Source organism: Camellia sinensis, chromosome 5, assembly GCF_055761805.1.
Source record: "Camellia sinensis isolate YWXY chromosome 5, ASM5576180v1, whole genome shotgun sequence".
Classification (NCBI taxonomy): Eukaryota; Viridiplantae; Streptophyta; class Magnoliopsida; order Ericales; family Theaceae; genus Camellia; species Camellia sinensis.
In genome coordinates, this window is record NC_138965.1 from 210802699 (window position 1) to 210824175 (window position 21477).

The 21477-nt window shown below is 31.5% G+C and overlaps 1 protein-coding gene across 1 annotated transcript; it reads right to left on the reverse strand.

The window, feature by feature from the left end:
• Window positions 1-4055: 4055 nt before the first annotated feature.
• On the reverse strand, window positions 4056-14519 carry LOC114313602 (high affinity nitrate transporter 2.5-like). Its single transcript, XM_082872550.1, has 4 exons — window positions 14196-14519; window positions 13077-13104; window positions 9128-9833; window positions 4056-4359 (listed from the first exon to the last, which is right to left on the reverse strand). Exons 1-4 carry the CDS (start codon window positions 14517-14519, stop codon window positions 4056-4058), a joined length of 1362 nt encoding a protein of 453 aa, XP_082728676.1.
• Between the last annotated feature and the right edge of the window lie 6958 nt (window positions 14520-21477).

A 21477-nucleotide genomic window follows, 5' to 3' on the forward strand; every position in this document is an offset into this window, starting at 1 on the left:
ACACACCCAATATAGAGCAAAATTATATCTATTTTAAAATTGCTAGTATCTACACACAATTTACTTAGATATAGATTAAGATAGGAAGAAATCATTACAAGAATTTAAAATGATAAAAACTTTGGTTATGTTGGTTTACAGTTTAACAAAATCTAGTTACAATACGGACGGTTTGTTTTAGAAAAATATTTCACTTATTTGTTGTTGTTTGGTTGGAAAAACAATAAAGTAAAATATTCTTATAAGAAAAAAATATGTTTCAAAAGTCTATAAAAATTTTTGTGTAAACTATCAATAGGACCTAATAGTTGGACTTAATTACCATCAAGTCTTACTGAAAATAAGACTTGGTAAAATTGTCGTTAAAAATAATTTTTTTATGACAACTTTCTATATATAAAGCTAAAAAATGACAATTACTGACTTTTTTTGTCATGATTTTTATAAATTGTAAAACTAGCAATTAGTGACATTTTTTTATGACAAATTTTTTCATAGGACCTATTAAACAATAAGTTTGTTTATTAAGATCTACACGTAAGTATTCCTTATTTTTTTTACTCTATCTCAACGTGATTCATCAATTTCAATCGATTTTACTCTATTATTGACTTTCGGATAATCATTATTCTTGCGTGATAAACACCCTCACGGGTATTTCGATCAATTGCCATTGTTAAGATTATCTTACACAAATAAGGTGTTATTTGCTATGCATTGAGTCATTCAAAAATATTTTTAATAAATTCTTAATAATTTGATATTATAAATATTTATATTTGACGACATAAATATTTAAATTTAATAATTTTATGTTTTATCATTTATTTTTCATCACAAATTCTTATAAAAATTTAAAATCGAAACACAATATAACAAGTTCTAAGATAGCGTTCGGTAACGTTTACATTTTTAGTTTATGTTTACAAAAATTTTATAAACTGATTTTTGTTTATTTTTAGAAAAACATAAATTACAAACGCGTTTAGTTTGAATAAAATATTTTAAAAAATTTAAAAACATAAATTAAAAAATATATTTGTTCAGGCTTAAAATATTTATATTTATTTTTATTATTTTATGACAATGGGATCACACACATTATAATTGAAAAAAATTAATTTAAAAAAATAATTGAAAAAAAAATTTAATTGGAAAAAAATTAATTGAAAAAAAATATTTGAAAAAAATGAAAAAAATTAATTAAAAAAATAATTGAAAAAAAATTAATTAAAAAAATAATTGAAAGAAATTTAATTGGGAAAAAAATATTTGAAAAAAATTAATTGAAAAAAAAGATTAATTGAAAAAAATAATTAAAATAAATCATTTGAAAAAAAAAATTTAAAACTAAAAACGTAAATTCATATTTTGAATTTACTTTTTTTCTTCAAATTTATAAACTGAGACAACCATTTATAAATTAAAAAAATTATCAAACAAGTTTTTATGATAATTTTTAAAATTTTTATAAATATAAATTAAAAATTAAAAACGAAATGGTTACCAATCAGACCCTAAACAAATCATAGGTTTACCCATGTTACTGATGACCATTAATTTGAACTTTTTAAGTAGTTGGGCTTGTGTTCCCATGTGTGGAATATCCTAACTAGTTTGACTTCTTCCAGTTTTGTAAGGCTTGATTTGGGGTACACTAAATAATATAAAAAATTAAAAAGTTACTATCTTATTTAAATCATATCATCTTATTTAAATCACATCACATCTCTAACACATCACATCAAATCTAACCCAAATCCAACTCATATAAGCCAATAAGTCAAAAAGTGTACTTTTTTAGAACATGCCAAACTAACCTTAAAGCTCATATCATAATATAAAAATGCAAAGGGCATTTACAGGCCAGTTGTTCAGATTTATTTGTCTGGAAATCTTATTTTATCTTTTAAATATCAATATATCTAAAATTTTCTCTCACCTTTTTTATCCCTATTATTCACATTGCCATGATTGAACCTTCTCCTGCTAGAGATCACCTCCGGCCATCACCTTCAGTCGCTGGTGACCATCTCCAGCCATCATTTCCGACCACCGGCAACCTTCCTCGACAATATTTCTCTGGTAATAATTTTTGATAATTTTTTTGTAATTTTTAAGAAAAATCAGCATCCATCTCCAGCACATCACTCTCCTATACCTCTTTGGATTTAGTGGTAACAAGAGAAATAGAAAAAAAATAAAAGTATTTAACAGTAATAAATTTATCAAATCAGTTAATCACTTTACTCTCTTTATTATATTATACTCACATTTATACACATACGCCATTCCTCCCTTATTCATTCAAAGAAACACATTTATACACTTACATATAAAAAATGAGTAAAGTTGGTAAATTTATCATTGTAAAAGATTTATCCAGATTTATCCTTGTATCAATATTTATCAAACCAATTAATCCCTACTCTCTTTCACTATCACAATTACATACTTGCATGCTCCCTCACTTGTTATAAAAAACACATTGGTGTTTGGCAAGTTGGGTTGGGCTAAAATAGCCACAAAAGACAAAATAGGCTATTTTAGCCACAACAAACAAAACATCACATCCAACCCATAATCATTACACTCTCCTCTCACAAAAAAAGTCAAAAAAGCCAAAAAGCCAAAAAGCCCTTCCCAAACCAAGCTTTTTAGCCTAGGCTAAAATAGCCAAAAAAGCCAAAAAGCCAAAAAGCCAACCCACTTCCCAAACGGAGGCTCACATACATATAAAAAACTGGTTTTCTCAATGATAAATTTATCACTAACACAAATTTCTCCAAACATGAGTTTACAAGCAATTGACAGAGAGAATAAGAATAGAGGTGTGATATGAAAACAAATTCAAAACAAACCCCCCCCCCCCCCCAAAAAAAAAAATGCTAAAAATTAAACCCACATAAAACCAAATTAAAAAAGTAAAAACATCTCCAATAGGCAAGTTTTTCAGATTCTAACATGATTGTTGAAGTTTTTTTAGACGATCTTTGATGATAGAGTATAAATTAGTGACGATAGAGTGTAGATCAGAGAAGTTAAAGTGTAGATCGGATATATAATGCATAGTTAGAGAAGATAGAGTATAAAACAATGATGGTTGTGGTAGATCGGCAATGATAAAGCGTAGAGCCACGATGATGAAGGTGGTTGGTGGCAATGGTAGCGGCGGCTAGTGGTGGATGGTGGCGGTAGGTGTAGTGGCGGCAACGGTGTGTAGTGATGGTGTGAGCTATAGAAATGATTGAGAGAGAGAGAGAAAAAGAGATGATCGAGCAAAAAGATTTGGAAAATATTAGAAAGAGAAGAGAAGATATTTAATGAGAATAATATGAATAGTTGAGGAGTTATTGGTACATTTAAAAAGTCAACAAAACTTAATGATAACTAAGTTCACTTTGTGAGACTGCCCGCAAAAAACCGAAAACACAAATCAATCACCAAGCACCAATTTTTTGTGCTCCTTGTCTAATTTCATCTGGACTGTAGAACTATGGAGCACAAAATCTTTTTATCTCTAAAAGCATGTTTTTTTAAATATTTACAATTTTTCTGTCATTAAAAGTTCTTTTTTAATTTTTTGGAGCGACTTTTTAGTGATATCTCTCATGACAATATAAATTGGTCTCCTAATATATTTTATAACAAAATTTTCACTGCAGAAATACTTCACCTTCAAAATACTTCTTCAAATATCTTATTCAAGTACATAGTTTTTTTAAAAAAATTTATTTATTTATTTTTAAATGCTATTGGTTGTAGTTAAATATGGATTGAGATTCTCTGGGATGGAGATTTCCATTCTATAATCAATGACTCAAAATAGTTTATATCAATATATTTTTTATTTAAATTTTTTTTTTAAAAAAACATAAAATTTTCAAATTTAAAATGACATGGTAATTGAAAACTATTGACAATTTCGACGATATGTTACAACATTACGGAATGAAATAGAGAGGATCATAACTCTTCAGAGATATGAGGGTGTTGTCTAAGGGGAGGGTGTGGGAGCAGACCCTACCCTTTTACCCCTTTCACTTCTGCTATTATTAGCAAATTTCAAAACTTCCTTCGTGAAAACCTTTATCTTTCTCTGTCAAACTCAATTCATTCATGTAGTACTCTGCTTCTGTACTTTCACTTCCTTCTTTAGATGATGGACCACAAAACATGCCACCCCATTGTGGAAAGTATAACAAAACTATTGGAAGTGTGCAACATATCATCATGACACCCATCAGAGTTATACCTGTCTCTATTTTGTATTTAGATCCTCTAAAAAATATCAATTGTGTCAAAAGTGCACCAAAATTTCCCCCGCCTCCTGTCATCCCGGAAGCTATGCCCAAAGATCTGAAGAATGAGACGTATGATGGATATAAAATGACAACGTGTAAATAGTTATGTCAAATCTTTTATATATACTAATACTTATAGTTGTACAAGTATTATTGAAACAAGACTTGTAACGAGTCAAGAAGTCCATAACTAAATGTTTTAATTAGATGGAAGACAACTTGAGTTCCTTCTAAGTAGTCTACAATCATATAGGCAAGGTTGATCCTTAGTTTTATAGGGCTCTAAGCGAACTCTTGAGAGGGGGACACTTCTACGTATTTACCCCCCCAAAAAAAAAAGGATAAAATGTTAAATATAGAGCAAAATTATATCTATTTTAAAATTGCTAGTATCCGCGCACAATTTACTTAGATATAGATTAAGATAGGAATAAATTATTACAAGAATTTAAAATGATAAAAACTTTGGTTATATTGATTTATAGTTTAACAAAATCTAGTTACAATACGCACTGTTTGTTTTAGAAAAATATTTTACTTATTTTTTGTTGCTTGGTTGGCCAAAAAATAAGTAAAATATTTTTATAAGAAAAAAATATGTTTCAAAAGTCTATAATTTTTTTTTTTTTTACTCTATCTCCAAGTGATTCATCAATTTCAATCGTTGCCTTGTTATATATGTATATATATATAAGTTTTATCTATAATTAGTTAACTCTTAAATTTTTTCTTGTAAAATAAATTTTGTCCGCCAAACATATAAAAAGTAAAGAAAAGATATATATTTGTCTAAAATTATTTTATATGTAAAATATTTTAAATCAAAACAAACAGAGTCTAAGAAAACAAACAAATGAAATGTTTTACTAAATAAAAATTGAACCAGCAAGGACTTTTTTTTGGCCTTTTAATTGGGCTTTATTTTAATATCTAATACTATAATGAACTAAAAATAATTTAGAAATCCTTATTTTGATCCAAATTTTGGTGGCCTAAGCAAGCCTCTCTTGCTTCTGCCCAGGGCGGGCTAGCTTAAAAAAAAAAAAAAAAAAAAAAAAAAACTGAATTTTTTATTAATGGTGTGAATTTAAATTGATTTGTTTTAGGGAAAATATCATTTAAGTGGAAGGTAGAAAAAAATATTTATAAATTAAAGAAAAATTTGATATAATAAAAGTCAAACTCATAAAATTTTGGTTACATTGATTTTTGAACTTTCCACTTATTTGTTATTTCCCCTTTTTGGGGGGGGGTTTGTACACATTAAGGTTTGGGTATAACTTATTTTTTGACTTTTTAATTTTTTATTAAAAATAAGCAAAAATAAAGAAGTGATCACTATAAGCCCATAAATAATATATAAATTCACTTTATAAATATAATGATGTGTAACATGATACACCGATAGTGTTATCCTGAAAAAGATATTTGGTGTAATAGGTACACTACCTCAACTTAACGACTTGGAGTTAAATTTCATTAAAAATGTGACAAATATACTAAACAATTAAATTCTTCTTTCTTACATCAGCATAAATCCTTTTCCATCCTCTCACCACTCTCTCAGATTTTCTTTCTCCTCTCTCCATCAACTTTTTCCTTTTTTTCATTTATTTTTTCCTTCTAATTTCAAAAATGAAATTCTATAGAGGACTCATTCATGTACTCTATCTTTTTCCTCTCTCAGATTTTTAATTTCAGTCTTTGGCTAATGGAAGGGTTTTTGTTAAGATGATTTCAATGTCTCTGATAAAGGCTTCATGAAAAAAAAAGATTAAAAATAAAGTTTGTTGGAATTTATGATGTTGTTGAAGGAGAAGAAGGGAAAAAAAAAAAAAAAAGATAAAAAAAATAGTTTCCTAGTATCCATGGTGTTATTGGAGATACTACGTCAAAACAGGGCATTAACGGCGATTTTTTTAACGGCAGTTTTCGTTACCGCCGTTAAAGATACTATTAACGGCGGTAACGAAACTACCGTTAATACCGCCGTTAATACCGCCGTTAATGTATCTTTAACGGCGATTTCGTTATCGCCGTTAAAAAAGCCGCCGCTAAAGTATCTTTAACGGCGGTAATGAAATCGCCGTTAAAAAAACTGCCACTAAATCCCTCTTTTAACGGCAGTAACGAAACCGCCGCTAAAGCCCTCTCATTACCGCCATTAATGACGGCAGTCTTTGCCGGCGGAACTCCGGCGAGTGGTGACCACGCGCGGCCAGTGGTTGAACATGACCATCTACAATAAAGTAAAAGTAATGTTTAAATATTTATTTAGGGAATATATTTCATATAGAGTGGCTATGATGGAGTGGTTGGCGTGCGTGGATTAGAGGTTAAGGGTTCAAGACCTGGGGGGTGCAAGAAGAGAAAATTACCTTTTTAAAAATTTGAACCTATCGACAACAGTAATTTATCATTTTACGACGGTTGTACTTTTTCCGATACGAGTATAAAGGCGGTCCTAAATTACCGCCGTCAAAGGCTTTAACAGCGGTTTTTCATCGTTTAACAGCGGTAAAAAACCGCCGCTAAAGCCCAATTTTGGCGTAGTGAGAGGAAGGAGATTAAAAAAACAATTATTGGAATCCATGGTGTGTCGGACAAGGAGAAGAAAATATGAGATTAAAAAAATATTTAGATGAAATCCATGGTCTCTCTAGAGAATAAAAAGAAACAAAAAGAGTTAAAAAAAAAAAAATAGAATTTAGGGGCAAATTATGTAAATGGTCCCTGTAATTTACAAGTTGTGTTATTTTGGTCCCTCTAATTTCAATTTGTTCGATTTTGACTCTAAATTTTGAATTTTGTGTCAATTTGGTCCAATAGATAACTTATGTTAAGTATTTGGACAGAAAAGGCACACGTAAATAACATGTGCAGAGTTTTGAAGGGCAAAATAGTCAATTTACTCTTGCTCTCAATTAACTCAATGATTTATCCACCTAACTTAGAGTGAGTTAACTCACTCCCATTTACTCAATGACATATATATACCTATCCATACACAAAAAAGAGGGAGAGAGAGAAGAGAGATGAGGTGTCGTCGAAGGGTTGGGGGAGAGAGAGAGAGAGATGTGGCGTCGAGGGGCCTATGAGAGGGGAAAAAAGATGGTGCTAAGGTTGGGGAAGGCAGAGGTAGGGGCAGGGAGAAAAAGGCACAATCACCGTAGAAGATAGGGTGGGTGATGGAGAAAGGGTTTGCGAAAAGGGGATGGCAACAGAGGGAATGGGTCACGGAAAAAGGATAAGTGGTTGTAGGGAAGGGATTAGTGATGGGGGGGGGGAAGAGAGAAACAAATGCAGTGCTGACCCTTTTTTCTCTATGCAAACCCAACCTCCACACCACCGTCTCTTCTCTGATGATGATGATAATGCATCATTTCCACTGGTTTCTCCTCTATTTCAAAACCTTTACTTTTATTCAGAGAAAATAAAAAAAAATAAAAAAATCCACTATTTTTGTGACATTAAGAGAGAGGAAGGTGTTCACAGATGAAAGTCGTAGAGGAGCTGACGGATGGAGATCGGGGTTTGGAGATGGTGATCTTCTCGTAGATCACAACGATCTATTCAATAGATTGCAAAGAATCTTTTGCCAATATTCTTATTCTTTTATTTTCTCTCTTCTCTTGAGTTGTTTTTTTTTATTTGATTTGTATGATTTGTTGTTGGATTTGGTTGAATTACTATTTGATTTGGAGAAATTGGTGGTATATCACTTTGTTATTGTTATTGTTCTCATCTCTCTCTATTATTTTTTTGATTGTTAATTTGTTGTTTGGTGATGATGGGATGATAGGGGTAGATAAAGGAGGTTGGATGGAGGTAAAGGATACGCCTGGTATGTGCAAAAGAAAGGGTTGTGAGTTTGGTAGTTTGGGTGCCAAGCGATATTGAGTTTGGTGTGGTAGAGGTGGATGGTGTTGAAGTTGGGATTGGCTATGGATGATTTTGGTGGTGGAGGAAGGCAACAATGCGTTGCAAAGAGTACAAGAGGAAGAAGATGGTGAAAAAAGGAAAGGGTAATGAATGTCTATATTGCCTTTGAAAAAGGGTCATGTGTGTTTCATGTGTTTGTTTTTCGTCAACAATTTTGACCGGAGTTAATAATTGGACTAAAGTAATACAAAATCAAAAATTGAGGATCAAAATCGAACAAATTAAAACGATTGAGACTAAAGTGACACAAAAGGTAAAGTGCAGGGACTGTTACTGTAATTTACCCTAAAATCTATGGTGTTGCCGGAGAAAGAGAAAGAAAAAAAAAAATTAGCCACAACCTATGGTATTGTTTGCGTTTTTAATGGCAGGCTGAGTGATAAAAAATTGATAAATGTTTTTCATTAAAATGGGTGATGATGTAGTAGTGGGTCTTGACTAAAGTGTTTGCGGGTGGAGAGAGAGAAGAGGAAGAAAAATGTTAGAGATTTTGAAGGTATTATTAAAATTTTTATTAAATGTCTCGTATGAGTGTGAGGATCCACATCATATGAGTTTCACGTGAATGTCACACTCATGTAAAATATTTGATAAAATTTTTTGAATCTCTAATATTATCCTGAGAGGAATAGATAAATTATTACAATATTTAGTCAAACTTTAAAACTAAAAGTGATGATTTATATACGTGTGTACGCCATAAATAATGTGGTATATCTGCTATAAGAAATATTTTCTCCAAAAAAATTGGATCCACAATATTTAAGTCCATTGTTTTTTAAGAAAATTTAATAGATTATCATGTGATTAAATTTAAAAAACCAATCAAATTTTGAGGTTCTACTTAACTTTAAGCTGATGAAGATTGCTTGAAAACTTACCTTCGGGAGATAAAGGGAACAATCCCAAACGTAAGCCCACAAGAAGCTTGAACACAAAAAGAGAAGGCAACCAACACAGCAATGGAAGCACCCAAAGACCCAACTCTTCCCAGAACAACGCACAACAACCCTCCCAAACTCTGCACTGCCCACAACGCCCACAGCCTCCCTCTCATCCCGAACCTCTTGGCCATAGCATCCGATATAATCCCCCCAGTTGGCCTCGAAAATATATTAGCCAATCCAAAACTGGCCGCAATGATCCCTGCAGTGTGAAGATTGACATTGAACCTATCGTAAAAGTACTGCGCGATAATGTTGTCGACAGCCAATTCTACTCCGAAACAATACCCGTAAATGAGAGCCAGGATCCACACTCTGTAATTCGTGACGGCGTTGCGAAAAACCCGGGAAATCTCATCTCTGTGTTTTTCACCGGATTTTTTGTGGTCGGTGAAATTCCCGTTTGGCAAGTCCTGGGCTAAAAAGAAAATGGAAAAAGCCGAGGTGGTCTGCATTAAAGCAGGAATGAAAAATGCGATTCGCCTTGCAGTGAATCTGACAGCACCCATGTCGAGGATGATAGAGAATACATAAGGCATGATGACCTGAGTTGCACCGCGGCTGAAGTTTCCCCACCCTGCAAAGACGGCATTGGCGGTGTAACTCAGATCATCATGCCTTGCTGAATTGGGTGTGTAAGAACCTAAATTTTTAGACAATTAATTAGTTTATTAATAATAATATTAAGCCAATCAATAGTGATTGTTAAACCATTAAATTATAATATTAATAGCACCATAATTAATATTAATATTAAATTCTTTTAAATAAAATTATTTATCTTGATGTGATTAAAATTCTGTATCAAAATATAGTTGTGAAAACTAAATGGATTAAATTGATAGTAAAATAAGCTAGTTAGAATTTAGTAGGAAGAAAACCATCCTTTGAAAATAATAATATTAAATAAGTAAACAAATAAATAAATTATATATACATATTAATATTGTATTGACACCAATTTCAATTCAATTCAATTCAAAAAAAAAAAAGTGATCAAGTTGCAAGGAAAGTGGCTGACTGCCACTTCCTTTTCTTTTTATCTAGGTTACCTGGCTTGCATGCTTATTTTTCACCAAGTTCACACTCAACCTCCCTAAGAGAAGTAAGCATGCAATGGCATTCCAAGCCTTGATTAAGGCAGCCACGGCAGGCACAATCTGTAAGCTACCATCTAAGTATTAGATGAGAGTTTCTAAGCAAAAAGGAGAAGTAAAGTATAAAAATAAATAAATAAAATAAAATAATAATAATAACAAATTAGGTCCCCGAACTCCTATATTAGGAGCACTATTCAGCCTTATTACACACACTTGTAAGAGCAAAACAAAGAGAGAAGAGAGGGAGAGAAAGCAAGAGGGAAAGGAGAGAAGAGAAGGAAAGAAGAGCCCAACACTTGGGATTTTTTTTTACTTCACTAAGGTAAGAATATATCACCTCTATCCTCCCTTAGATACCTCTAACTGAAATTATATAATTTATATATACAAGACTAAGCATGGTTAAGTCATATATAGCAAAATAGTACCATGCATGCTTAAAATTTTGAATAGGATGATGGTTTCATTATGTTATAATTTCATATTCCTTCTTGATATAAATATATGGCTTAGCTACTGTTTTTATGTATTCAATATTCTCTATTGTTGATATAATCTTGCAAAAGAGTAAAATGAGATGAAAATGGCTTCCCTTTACCTGAAACTTAGATTCTTCCTCACTGTTTCAGACTTTATCGGATGAAAAGAGGGCTCTAATAAATTGAAAATAATTGATGTTAAAAATCTGTGTATACTGGAAGCATATATAGGTGTTATACACTGTGTAAAATTTTTATAAAATCATTGGACACCATTTTCTTACCAAAACAAATATTTTCCCTAAGCGTCGCTTACAACACAGCAGAAGCAGTAGCTTCAAACAGGTCCCATTTTCTCTACAAATGGTATTTTTCTGCACGACTACTTGGAAAAGTTAGATTCTTAAGTTACCTTTCAAACGCTGCTGGTTTCAAAATTTTTTACTAAGTATTGAGAGGGAGACGCCAATTTTTCCAAAACGTGACAGAATCTGTCCAGTTTTCTTATAAAAATTATTTGACCTCCTTCGACTGGTTTTCAGTCTTCACACTCTTCTGGAAATATGTTCTAAACTCAAAAATTTAGCAAACTATTCTGACCATGCCTCTTTTCGACACCATTTGAGTACCCTTTTTATTTTTCGAACACAGAACACCTGTGCTGACGTTTTCATGGCCTGAATATATCTTTTTACTTCATTGCTGTTTGAAGGCAGCAGCAATGCTGACTTTACCAGGTCACCGTTTATTCCACAGAATAAATTTTCAAGTGGTTCAAATTGGAAAATTTAGATTTTTAAGTTACCTTTCAAACGCCGCTGGTTTCATAATTTTTTATTAAGTATTGAGAGAGAAACGCAAATTTTTTCCAAAATGTGACAGAATCTGTCCAGTTTTCTTAGAAAAATTATTTGACCATCTTCCGTTGATTTTCAGTCTTCGAATCCTTCTGGAAACATGTTCTAAACTCAAGTATCTAACATGCCGTTCTAACCATACCTTCTTTTGACACCGTTTGAGGCCGTTTTTATTTTTCCAACACAGATCACCTGTGCTGGAAGTACTATAACTCACTGTCCCAGAAAAACCAGTCACTACAAAAAAAAAGCACTTTTGGCGACTAAATTTTTAGTCGCCGAAAGTCGAAATTTTACTTTCCCCGACAAAATTTTTTAGTCGCCACATTTGTCGCGTATATGCGGTCGGCGGAGGTATTGGCGACTAAAACCTTTTTAGTTGCCAAAATAAAAGTCTTTAGCGACCAAAATTTTAGTCGCCAATAGTGTTTTACACTTTTGAAAATCATACATTTACCGACTAATAATTTAGTCGCCAATACTCACTCAATCGCTGACTACACTGTTTTGTCGCCAAAATAAAGACTTTTGGCGACTAAAATTATTAGTCGCCAAAGGTGTCGTCGAAAAAAAAAAAACCCACTTTTTTTTGCTTTTTCTGAATTTTGAACCCCAACCGTCCCACATTCCAAACCTTTTTGCAACACACTCCCTCCACTATGCTACTACAACATCACATAAATATATATGCAATATATATTATTTATATAGTATATTAACCGGTATTAATACAAAATAATATATATAAATATAATTTTTTTAATTCAATATAATTTATGTAAAAAATAAATTATTTACTTAAAAAAAATTTAGGCCACTTTTGGTGACTAAATTAAATTTTTAGTCGCCAATTCTATCATTTTTGGCTACTAATTATTATTTAGTCGCTAAAAAATTAAGTTCCGCCTAGAAATAAGCAGTTTTGGCGACTAAACTTGTTTTTAGTCGCCAAAAACGTCCCTTTTGGCTACTAAACTGAATTTTAGTCGGCAATGGATTGTTTTTAGCTACTAATTTTTTTTTGTAGCTAAAAAGCTTCACTTTCAGCGACTAAACTGTATTTAGTCTCCAAAACCATCACTTTTGGCTACTAAACAACCTTTAGTCGCTAAAACCCCTACATTCGGCGATTAAACTACCTTTTAGTCGCTAATACCCTCATATTTGGCGACTAAACTCTTTTAGTTGGCAAAAGTTATCAATTTTGGCGACTAATTCCATTTTAGTCGCCAATTGTACTACTTTCAATGACGAAAAATGTAATTTTAGTCGCCAAAAGTACTTTTTGTTGTAGTGAGTTTTCTTTCAAAATTTATTTCTCCCTTTGAAAATCATTTTCAGCTCTAGTATTCTTCTCGGAATATTTTCCTAACTCAATGAATTAGCACCAGTTGAAATATCGTAATGATTGAACATCGTTTGGTATGAGTTTCATATTTTTTTTACATACAGTGCTGAAGAAAGTAGTGTGGGAATTCCTAAGAAATTTTGTGATAATTCTCAAGACATTCTATCATATTTATTTTGGTTGCCATACATGATTGTGTTGCGCTATATAAACATTATGACACTGTGGTTTTCAAATTAAAACTCCCACATGCATCAAAATGTGAATTTTACGAAGTAACGAAACACGAAATTGAATAGATGCATTAAAGTTTACAATTGATGGGGTGAGCCCGGTTTAAAATCTTGCGCAAGTGAGTTGTGAACCCTAACATGGCACGGGAAGGTATTTCGACTCTTATCGGTGTAGGCGATATAAGGTTGGTGGTGCGGGTGTCACAACATAGACCGTTTCCTTGGGGCAGACCGTGATGTCACGACTAGAGTACATAACTCTGGTGCGTGGGCATCATTGGTAGTTACAGCAAATAACATTTGAATATTTGACCAAGGGGAAGTCAGAATTGCCCGTGGCCATTGCTTAACGGTTGAGTGGAAATAATGCTCCGCGGGAAGTTACTTAAATTTATCTGATAAACTAAATCTATCAGAATTTAAAAAGAAAAGTGGGCATTTTCCTTATGATGAAATATTGCTTATGTTTGTCATTTTTATTTATTTATTTATCTATTGTTATTATTTTAACTGTTGACATTTCTATTATGCTTATTAAATGCTGCTTATTATTCTATTATTACACAATATTTATTATTTGTGAGTATTATTATCGGGGTGGGTATTTTTTGGTTGTAGTATCTTATTGAGCTCGACGCTCATTGGCATTCCCATTGCCCTGGTGTTTCATGCCAGGTACCGAAGAAATCGAAGGAAACACCGAGGTGTTGGAAGGCAACATTCAACCCTGGTTAGCTTGAAGCGTGCCAAGATTCCATGAACCCTTTTTTTGAGTTTTCTAGTTTTTTTCTTTTTATATTTGTGTACTAAGACAAAGTTTAAGTTTGATTGGAGTTGTAATTTAAGAATTTTTAGTTTCTGTGTTGTTAATTAATGGATGATGGTAAATTTGGTGGCAACATTGGTGATGATTCTTAATTAAGAAAATTGATTTTAAGTTTTAAACCCTATCATGATGTCCTCAAATTTTAGGGCGTCATAGGGTGGCGACGAAGGTGGCCAGAGAGAAGCCGACATGGAAGCGGACGACGAGGAAGCTGGCGACGGAGTTGATAATGGAGAAACAGTAAACCGCTGGAGAAACGAGGAGGAGGAGGGCGGAGGAGGCGAGCCGGGGCACGAACATGTCGCAGGCGGACCCCATCATAACTCTGGCGAAGACGGCGCCGGAGATGGAGGCTATTCCGGTGTTGCTGATTTCGGTGGCCGTGAGGTTGAGGTTGTCGCGGATGATGGGGAGGAGGGGCGCGGCTGCGAAGGTGGAGATAAAACTGCAAAAGTAGGAAATCCAGGTGATGTGGAATGCCCTCATGTGTGGTTGCGCCACCGTGAAGAGACGGAGTACGGTGGCTTTGTGTTCGGAGTCCACCGAAAGTGGGAAATTTGGACGGTCAGGATTGGTATGATTAGGGTTCGCCATTTTTGTGTCTTTTACTTTTTGAAAGTGAAGAGGATCAAAACTGGAAGAATAGAAATAAGTGAGAAAGAGGAGAGATTGGGATTAGGGATGGCAATGGGGGTTATTGGGGTGTATATTAATTTTTCATCTCCATTCTCCTATAATAAATTTTTCCTATTCCCTATTCTCCATTCCCCATTCCCCATGGTACTATCTTCCCCATTTCCTAATGGGTTTGGATTTTCCCCAATCCACTTTAATCCGCATTTTTATTTTATTTTTATTTTTTATATTTAATGTCAACAATCACACTTTTTTTTTTTTAAAGGTTCACAACAAAAACTAAATATACCTTCAATCCTTTTTCTTTCTTTTTTAATATATTTAATGTTAACAAAAATTTTTTTTTTTAATGTTCACAACAAAAGCTAAATATACCTTCAATCTTTTTTCTTTCTTTTTTAATATATTTAATGTTAACAACTTTTTTTTTTTTTTTTTTTTTTTAAGGTTTAGCTAAATATACCTTCAATCTTTTTTCTTTCTTTTTAAATATATTTAATGTTAACAACTTATTTTTTTATTTTTTTTAAAGTTCACAACAAAAGCTAAATATACATTCAATCTTATTTTATTTTATTTGGTTCAAAAACAAAATCAAATACACATTAATTAATTAATTAAAAAGTTTGTTTTATAATAATCAAATATATAATTTTTAGACAATCAAATAAGTTTTAGTAATTAAAAAAAATGTGGAAGAACGTGGAGATTAAAAAAAAAATTACAACCATCTATCTATCTCTCACTCTCACTCTCTCCCCTACATGTTATAAGAACATGTTTACAATGTTATAAGGGTCTGTTTGAAGAAATAAAATGTGAAAGAACCTGTTTGAAGAAAGTGTTATAAGACCCATATTAAATTGCATTAGGGCATAAACAAGGAATTGTTTGTTGATCTCTTAGCTACGGACATTTTAGATATTAAACCACCTTTCTCTTAGCAAATTTGAACCATTCATTTTAATTTATCCAAAATCTAATTATACCTTTTAACAAATCTGAACCGCTCATTTTAAGATATCTATGCCTTACCACACCCAATCCATCCTCCATTTTCTTCCTTTAGTCCCCCACGAATTTTGTTGTTTGTTACTTTTAAAAAACAAAAAATATTTTTTCAATTAAATTTTTATTAATTTCACAACACCATCACCACTATTCTCACCATCACCATAGCCACTACCATCATCACTGCCGCCATCACTCCACCACTATGTCACAATCTCTACTTTCACCTTCGTTCCATCACCACCACCACCAAATATAAAAAAATATATTTTTAATTTTTTTTATAAAAAAATATTTTTCATTAAAAAATATTTTTTATCTAAATAAATGAAGCATAACATTGGGAAACAAGCTGATTTCAGTTAAATCTGTTTATAACTAAGAAAAATTCTTTTATTTAAAAAAAAAATTATTTAGTAAGACTTTGTATGTCCTTTTTGTTTTTCCAGCAAATAAATCTTTGTACCCATCCTTTCTAACCAATCACGGCTCATGCTTGTTTCGATTCTCTACAATTTTCCTATTTTCAAATACATTCATATATATATATATATATATATATATATATATATATGTTGTATAAATTATGTGATAACATAAAACAAATAGATTCATACTCGTTAATTGAAATTTCAAAACAAGCAAACCATTCTGAAAATTACAATACATAACAAAATAAAATAACATAGAAAAGCAAACCGAAACCTGCACTAGACAGTGTCCTTAATTTTTTTAAATAAATTTAAAAAATTCTAGATATACATAAAATTTGACAAGAATAATGTGACAATGTTAATTAAAATGTATTTAATTTTATTGTTGAGCCAAATAAAATAAAATAAGATTGAATGCATATTTAGCTTTGGTTGTGAATCTTAAAAAAAAAAAATGGTTGTGAACCTTAAAAAATAAAAAAAAAATAAAAGAAAAAAGATGGAATGTATATTTAGTTTTGGTTGTGAATCTTAAAAATTAAAAAAAAATGGTTGTGAACCTTAAAAATAAAAAAATAATAATAAAAAAAAAGATCGGAGGTATATTTAGCTTTGGTTGTGGATCTTTAAAAAAAAAAAAAAATTGGTTGTGAACCTGAAAAAATAAATAAATAAATAAAAGAAAAAAGATTGAATGTATATTTAGTTTTAGTTGTGAATCTTAAAAAAAAAAAATTAAAAAAAAAAAAAAAACATATGGAGAAATTAGTGGGTACCCATCCCCTGTGGATGTTTAAAGAATATCACATACCCTACCCAATGGATAAAAAAAAAGGGAAAATTGGTCTAAAGTCCCTCTCCCACTTTTCATAATGGAAGAGATCCACAAAATTATTTTTTGATGTCTAAGATCCCTAAACATACAACAGAGAAATTTCAGTCCTTTATACTATCTTCATCATCTGACCCACTGCCATCCCCAACAACCCGACTCTCAGTCCTCCTCATCTTCCAATACTTCCCAAAGCTTTACCCAGTGGAGATTCCCGGCCTCGTTCTCCTTCTCTCCTTTCCTCTCATCGCAATCGCATACATCTTCGTCTCCGAAGCCCTCGTGATCTAGGCGCTCATCTTTATCTCCTACGCCGGACTGAAGATCTGCGACATCGAGCTACTTCGTCGGCTCTGGACATGTGTTTTGGTGCAGCGTTGATCTAGGTTCGCTTCCGACGGTGCTGGGTTATACTCTATGATATTTTTGATCGGCATTGGTTGCGTCAATAGTATTTCACTTAAGTTCACTTCTGAAGATTCTTCTAGGTGAAGTCGTCTTTGTTGAAGATTACAGTTTATATCTAACACAGTAATTATTTTGTTTGATGAACTTCCAATAAAGATGGATACTCGTATGGAGTCAAGTACTTGGTGTGGTTCTACTTTGTTCTAAGTTACACGTACAGTTCTGTGTATTTGTTCTCTTTTAGCATTTCCAATTATGTTTTGACAAAAAGCAATACATTGACTATTGAAATGTTGGTGTGCTGTTGTACTGGAGGATCTAAATCCTATATTCTTAAGTTCACAAAAATAGAAATTGAAGCCAAGTGTAGATTAATGAGAAAAGTGATCTTCTGGTTGAAACTAGAGAAATTCTTTGATTTTTTAACTGAATTTGCTCTGGGTTGAAACCAGAGAAATTCTCTGGTTTTTGAACTCAATCACCAAGTTCTGTTCATAAAAATACAACTTTACTGTAAATAGAGAGAATTTCTCTGGTTTGTCTGGTTTGAAGAGAATTTCTCTGGTTTTGAACCAGAGAAATTTGTGGGTTTGTGGGTTTGTTAGACATGGGTTTAATTGTAGTTAATAGAGCCAGAGAAATTTGCGAAGTCAAAGAAATTTCCTGGATAGCCATACAAATTTCCTTTCCACAATTTTCTCTGGATTTATTTGGTACTCAGAGAAATTTCAATTTTCTCTGGAGAGAATTTCTTTGGAACTGAAATGTCTCTGGATGTGTATTTGTTCTCTTTTAGCATTTCCAATTATGTTTTGACAAAAAGCAATACATTGACTATTGAAATGTTGGTGTGCTGTTGTACTGGAGGATCTAAATCCTATATTCTTAAGTTCACAAAAATAGAAATTGAAGCCAAGTGTAGATTAATGAGAAAAGTGATCTTCTGATTGAAACTAGAGAAATTCTTTGATTTTTTAACTGAATTTTCTCTGGGTTGAAACCAGAGAAATTCTCTGGTTTTTGAACTCAATCACCAAGTTCTGTTCATAAAAATACAACTTTACTGTAAATAGAGAGAATTTCTCTGGTTTGTCTGGTTTGAAGAGAATTTCTCTGGTTTTGAACCAGAGAAATTTGTGGGTTTGTGGGTTTGTTAGACATGGGTTTAATTGTAGTTAATAGAGCCAGAGAAATTTGCGAAGTCAAAGAAATTTCCTGGATAGCCATACAAATTTCCTTTCCACAATTTTCTCTGGATTTATTTGGTACTCAGAGAAATTTCAATTTTTTCTGGAGAGAATTTATTTGGAACTGAAATTTCTCTGGATTTCAATTTTCTCTGGAGAGAATTTATCTGGGATTGAAATTTCTCTGGATTTCAATTTTCTCTGGAGAGAATTTCTCTGGGACTGAAATTTCTCTGGATCCTGTTAAGGGACCTTAGACATCATAAAAATATTTGATGTCCTTTATACTATAAAATCATAATATCAGGGACCTTAAAAAAAATACCCCCAAAAAAAATAGAAAAAATTCATGTATTTAGATTGAGTCTCCATAAATACTCACGGGATAAATTATCCATTGTCATTCCTAACTGGGATTCAATAACTTGGAGGTGGTGTTGCCTTTTTTTTTTTTTTTTTTGATTGGAGGTTTTGTTGTTGGATTCTTATCCACTTGGTTGCCTATTTATAATGAAGATTCTTCACTACACAAGTGTAATGATTTATTTATTTAAAATAATTATAAATTTATATTTTTAGATATGTTATAACAATATAAGTGTATTTGATTTCAATTTTCTAAATTTAATTTTTTAGAAATTTAGTTTTTTATTTTTGTATTTTTTGTTTTTAGTGAATATATTTAGAATTTTAAGTATTTTTTTTTTTTTACTTTTTTAGATACACCTGACTTAGATGTAGGTTTATCTAAAAAAATAAAATATTTTAAAATATCAATAAATATACAAAAATATTAAAAATATACTGAATTCTCGTATTTTTTTAATAATTTTTTATATTTAGTGAATTTTTTAAAGATTTTTTTATTGTATTTATGTTAGATGTATTTAAAAATTAAAAAAAAAATTATTTAGAATATTAAAAAATATTTCTTAAAAATTCAAACTAAATAAGTTGATTAGAAGTTTAAAAAAAAACAAAAAAAATTGACGCAAATCATCTTAAACTTATTTTTTAATTGACCAGCCAATCCATCATGAGATTATTACTGCTCACTAATAATAGTAGAATCAATGGTGCAACGTACAAAGACCACAGATTTTAGACACTTTTGTAAAACAATTTTTGTGATTTGTATGTTTTTGTTTATTTTTTTTTTTTGGACGATGGATGGGTTATATGTCTATGCATACTAAGAAGTGGCTCATCTTTTGGTGGGATTTATATCAAAGCCTTCATCTCGGATGGCTTTTTAACTTTTTAATTATTTGAGATTAAAAAATTTTGTTTAGGATAAATCTTTTAACCTTTTTGATTTTTATGAGAGAAAAAAATAAAATAATTATGATTTGAATATAACATTTTATCTTATTAACTTTTTAATCTATTTTGTCTTTCTGTAACTATTTTAGCACAAGAAGAAGATGCCAAACATAGCCAAAGATCTTGATTTGAATTATTTAATTTATAAGGTCTATCAAATAGTTTGTTAATGTAAAAAAAAAAAAAAAAAGTTGTTTAGATAGGTACACGGTTCAATTATGTGTTGAAATATTGATGAATTATTTTTCAAAATCACATTTGTGAAATGTATATATAGTTTATGTTTGTTACAGGCTACTTTGGTTATTTTAGTCATAAAAAGACAAAATATGTTAAAAAGTTAATAAGACAAAATGTCTCATTCAAATCATATTTATTTTATTTTTTCTCTCACAAAAATTAAAAAAAAAAACTAAAATCTCAAACGAGACTTTTTAACATCAAGCTAAAATAGGTAAAAAAATAAAAAGTTAACTCTCATTCCAAACGAATAAATAATATTAAAAATAAATATAATAAAATTATATGATTACAAATATATAATATTAACTTATTTTTACATAAATAATTTTCTTAATGTGTCTAATAAAATAAAAAATGCGAATACCACCGATGTATCTATCAAATGACACAAATCTTTTAGGACTCCTTTTGCTGAGCACAATAGTTCCTACCCGTATGAACTTCAAAGCAAAAAAATAAATAAATAAATAAAATAAAATAAAAATTGACATCCCTCCATATGTCAAATTTGGCATAAGAAGGTAATGCCAAATGCCACCTAGATAAATGTCAAATTTGTATGGAAGGTAATACTACCTAGATAATGCTTACCTAGATTATTCCTAAAAAAACCAAAAAAAAAAAATGCTTACCTATATAAATGACTTTTTGATGGGACCGTGTAGAGATGTGAAATATAAATTAATTTGCACAGAAGGTAATACAGCCCAGATAATGCTTACCTAGATAATTCCTCAAAAAAAAAAAAAAAAAAAAAAAAAATGCTTACCTAGATAAATTACTTTTTTGATAGGACCGTGTACGGTGTACAGATGTCAAACACAAATTTTGAATTAAAAAACAACAAAAATCCACGTGAGGTGGAATGTCCGCATGTGGGGCTTTTGACGTCGTGAAGAGGTGGCATGAGGATCCTCTAGGCTTTCTTCTCTAGAGTCATCTTCTAAGATAATTCATCGGAAAGATTCTTCCTCATTAAAATGACGTCGTTTTGGTGTATAATTTGAAAAAAAAAAAAAAATTAGATTTCAAAATAGAGAGAAGGGCTGGGAGAATGAGAGAAGAGAAGGACGTCGTTGGTATGGCTCCGTCGCTGTTGTGGAGATCTGGAAGACCTTCTGTCAACGCCTTCGTATTCGATCTCTTCCACCGCCGACGCCACTCCAATACCTTTGGTTCAATCACATTTACAAACCATAGATCCGTCGACGAGCTGAACCCTAGTCGCACCGTCATCTCTAATCCCCTCCGCCGATCTCCATATCCATTGACCGGATCTACTGATTCTGGTACTCATTTTGATTTTAATGATGATGGGTCCTATAAATCGATGGGGTCCGTAAATCTTCTCTCCCATTTGCTAAATAATA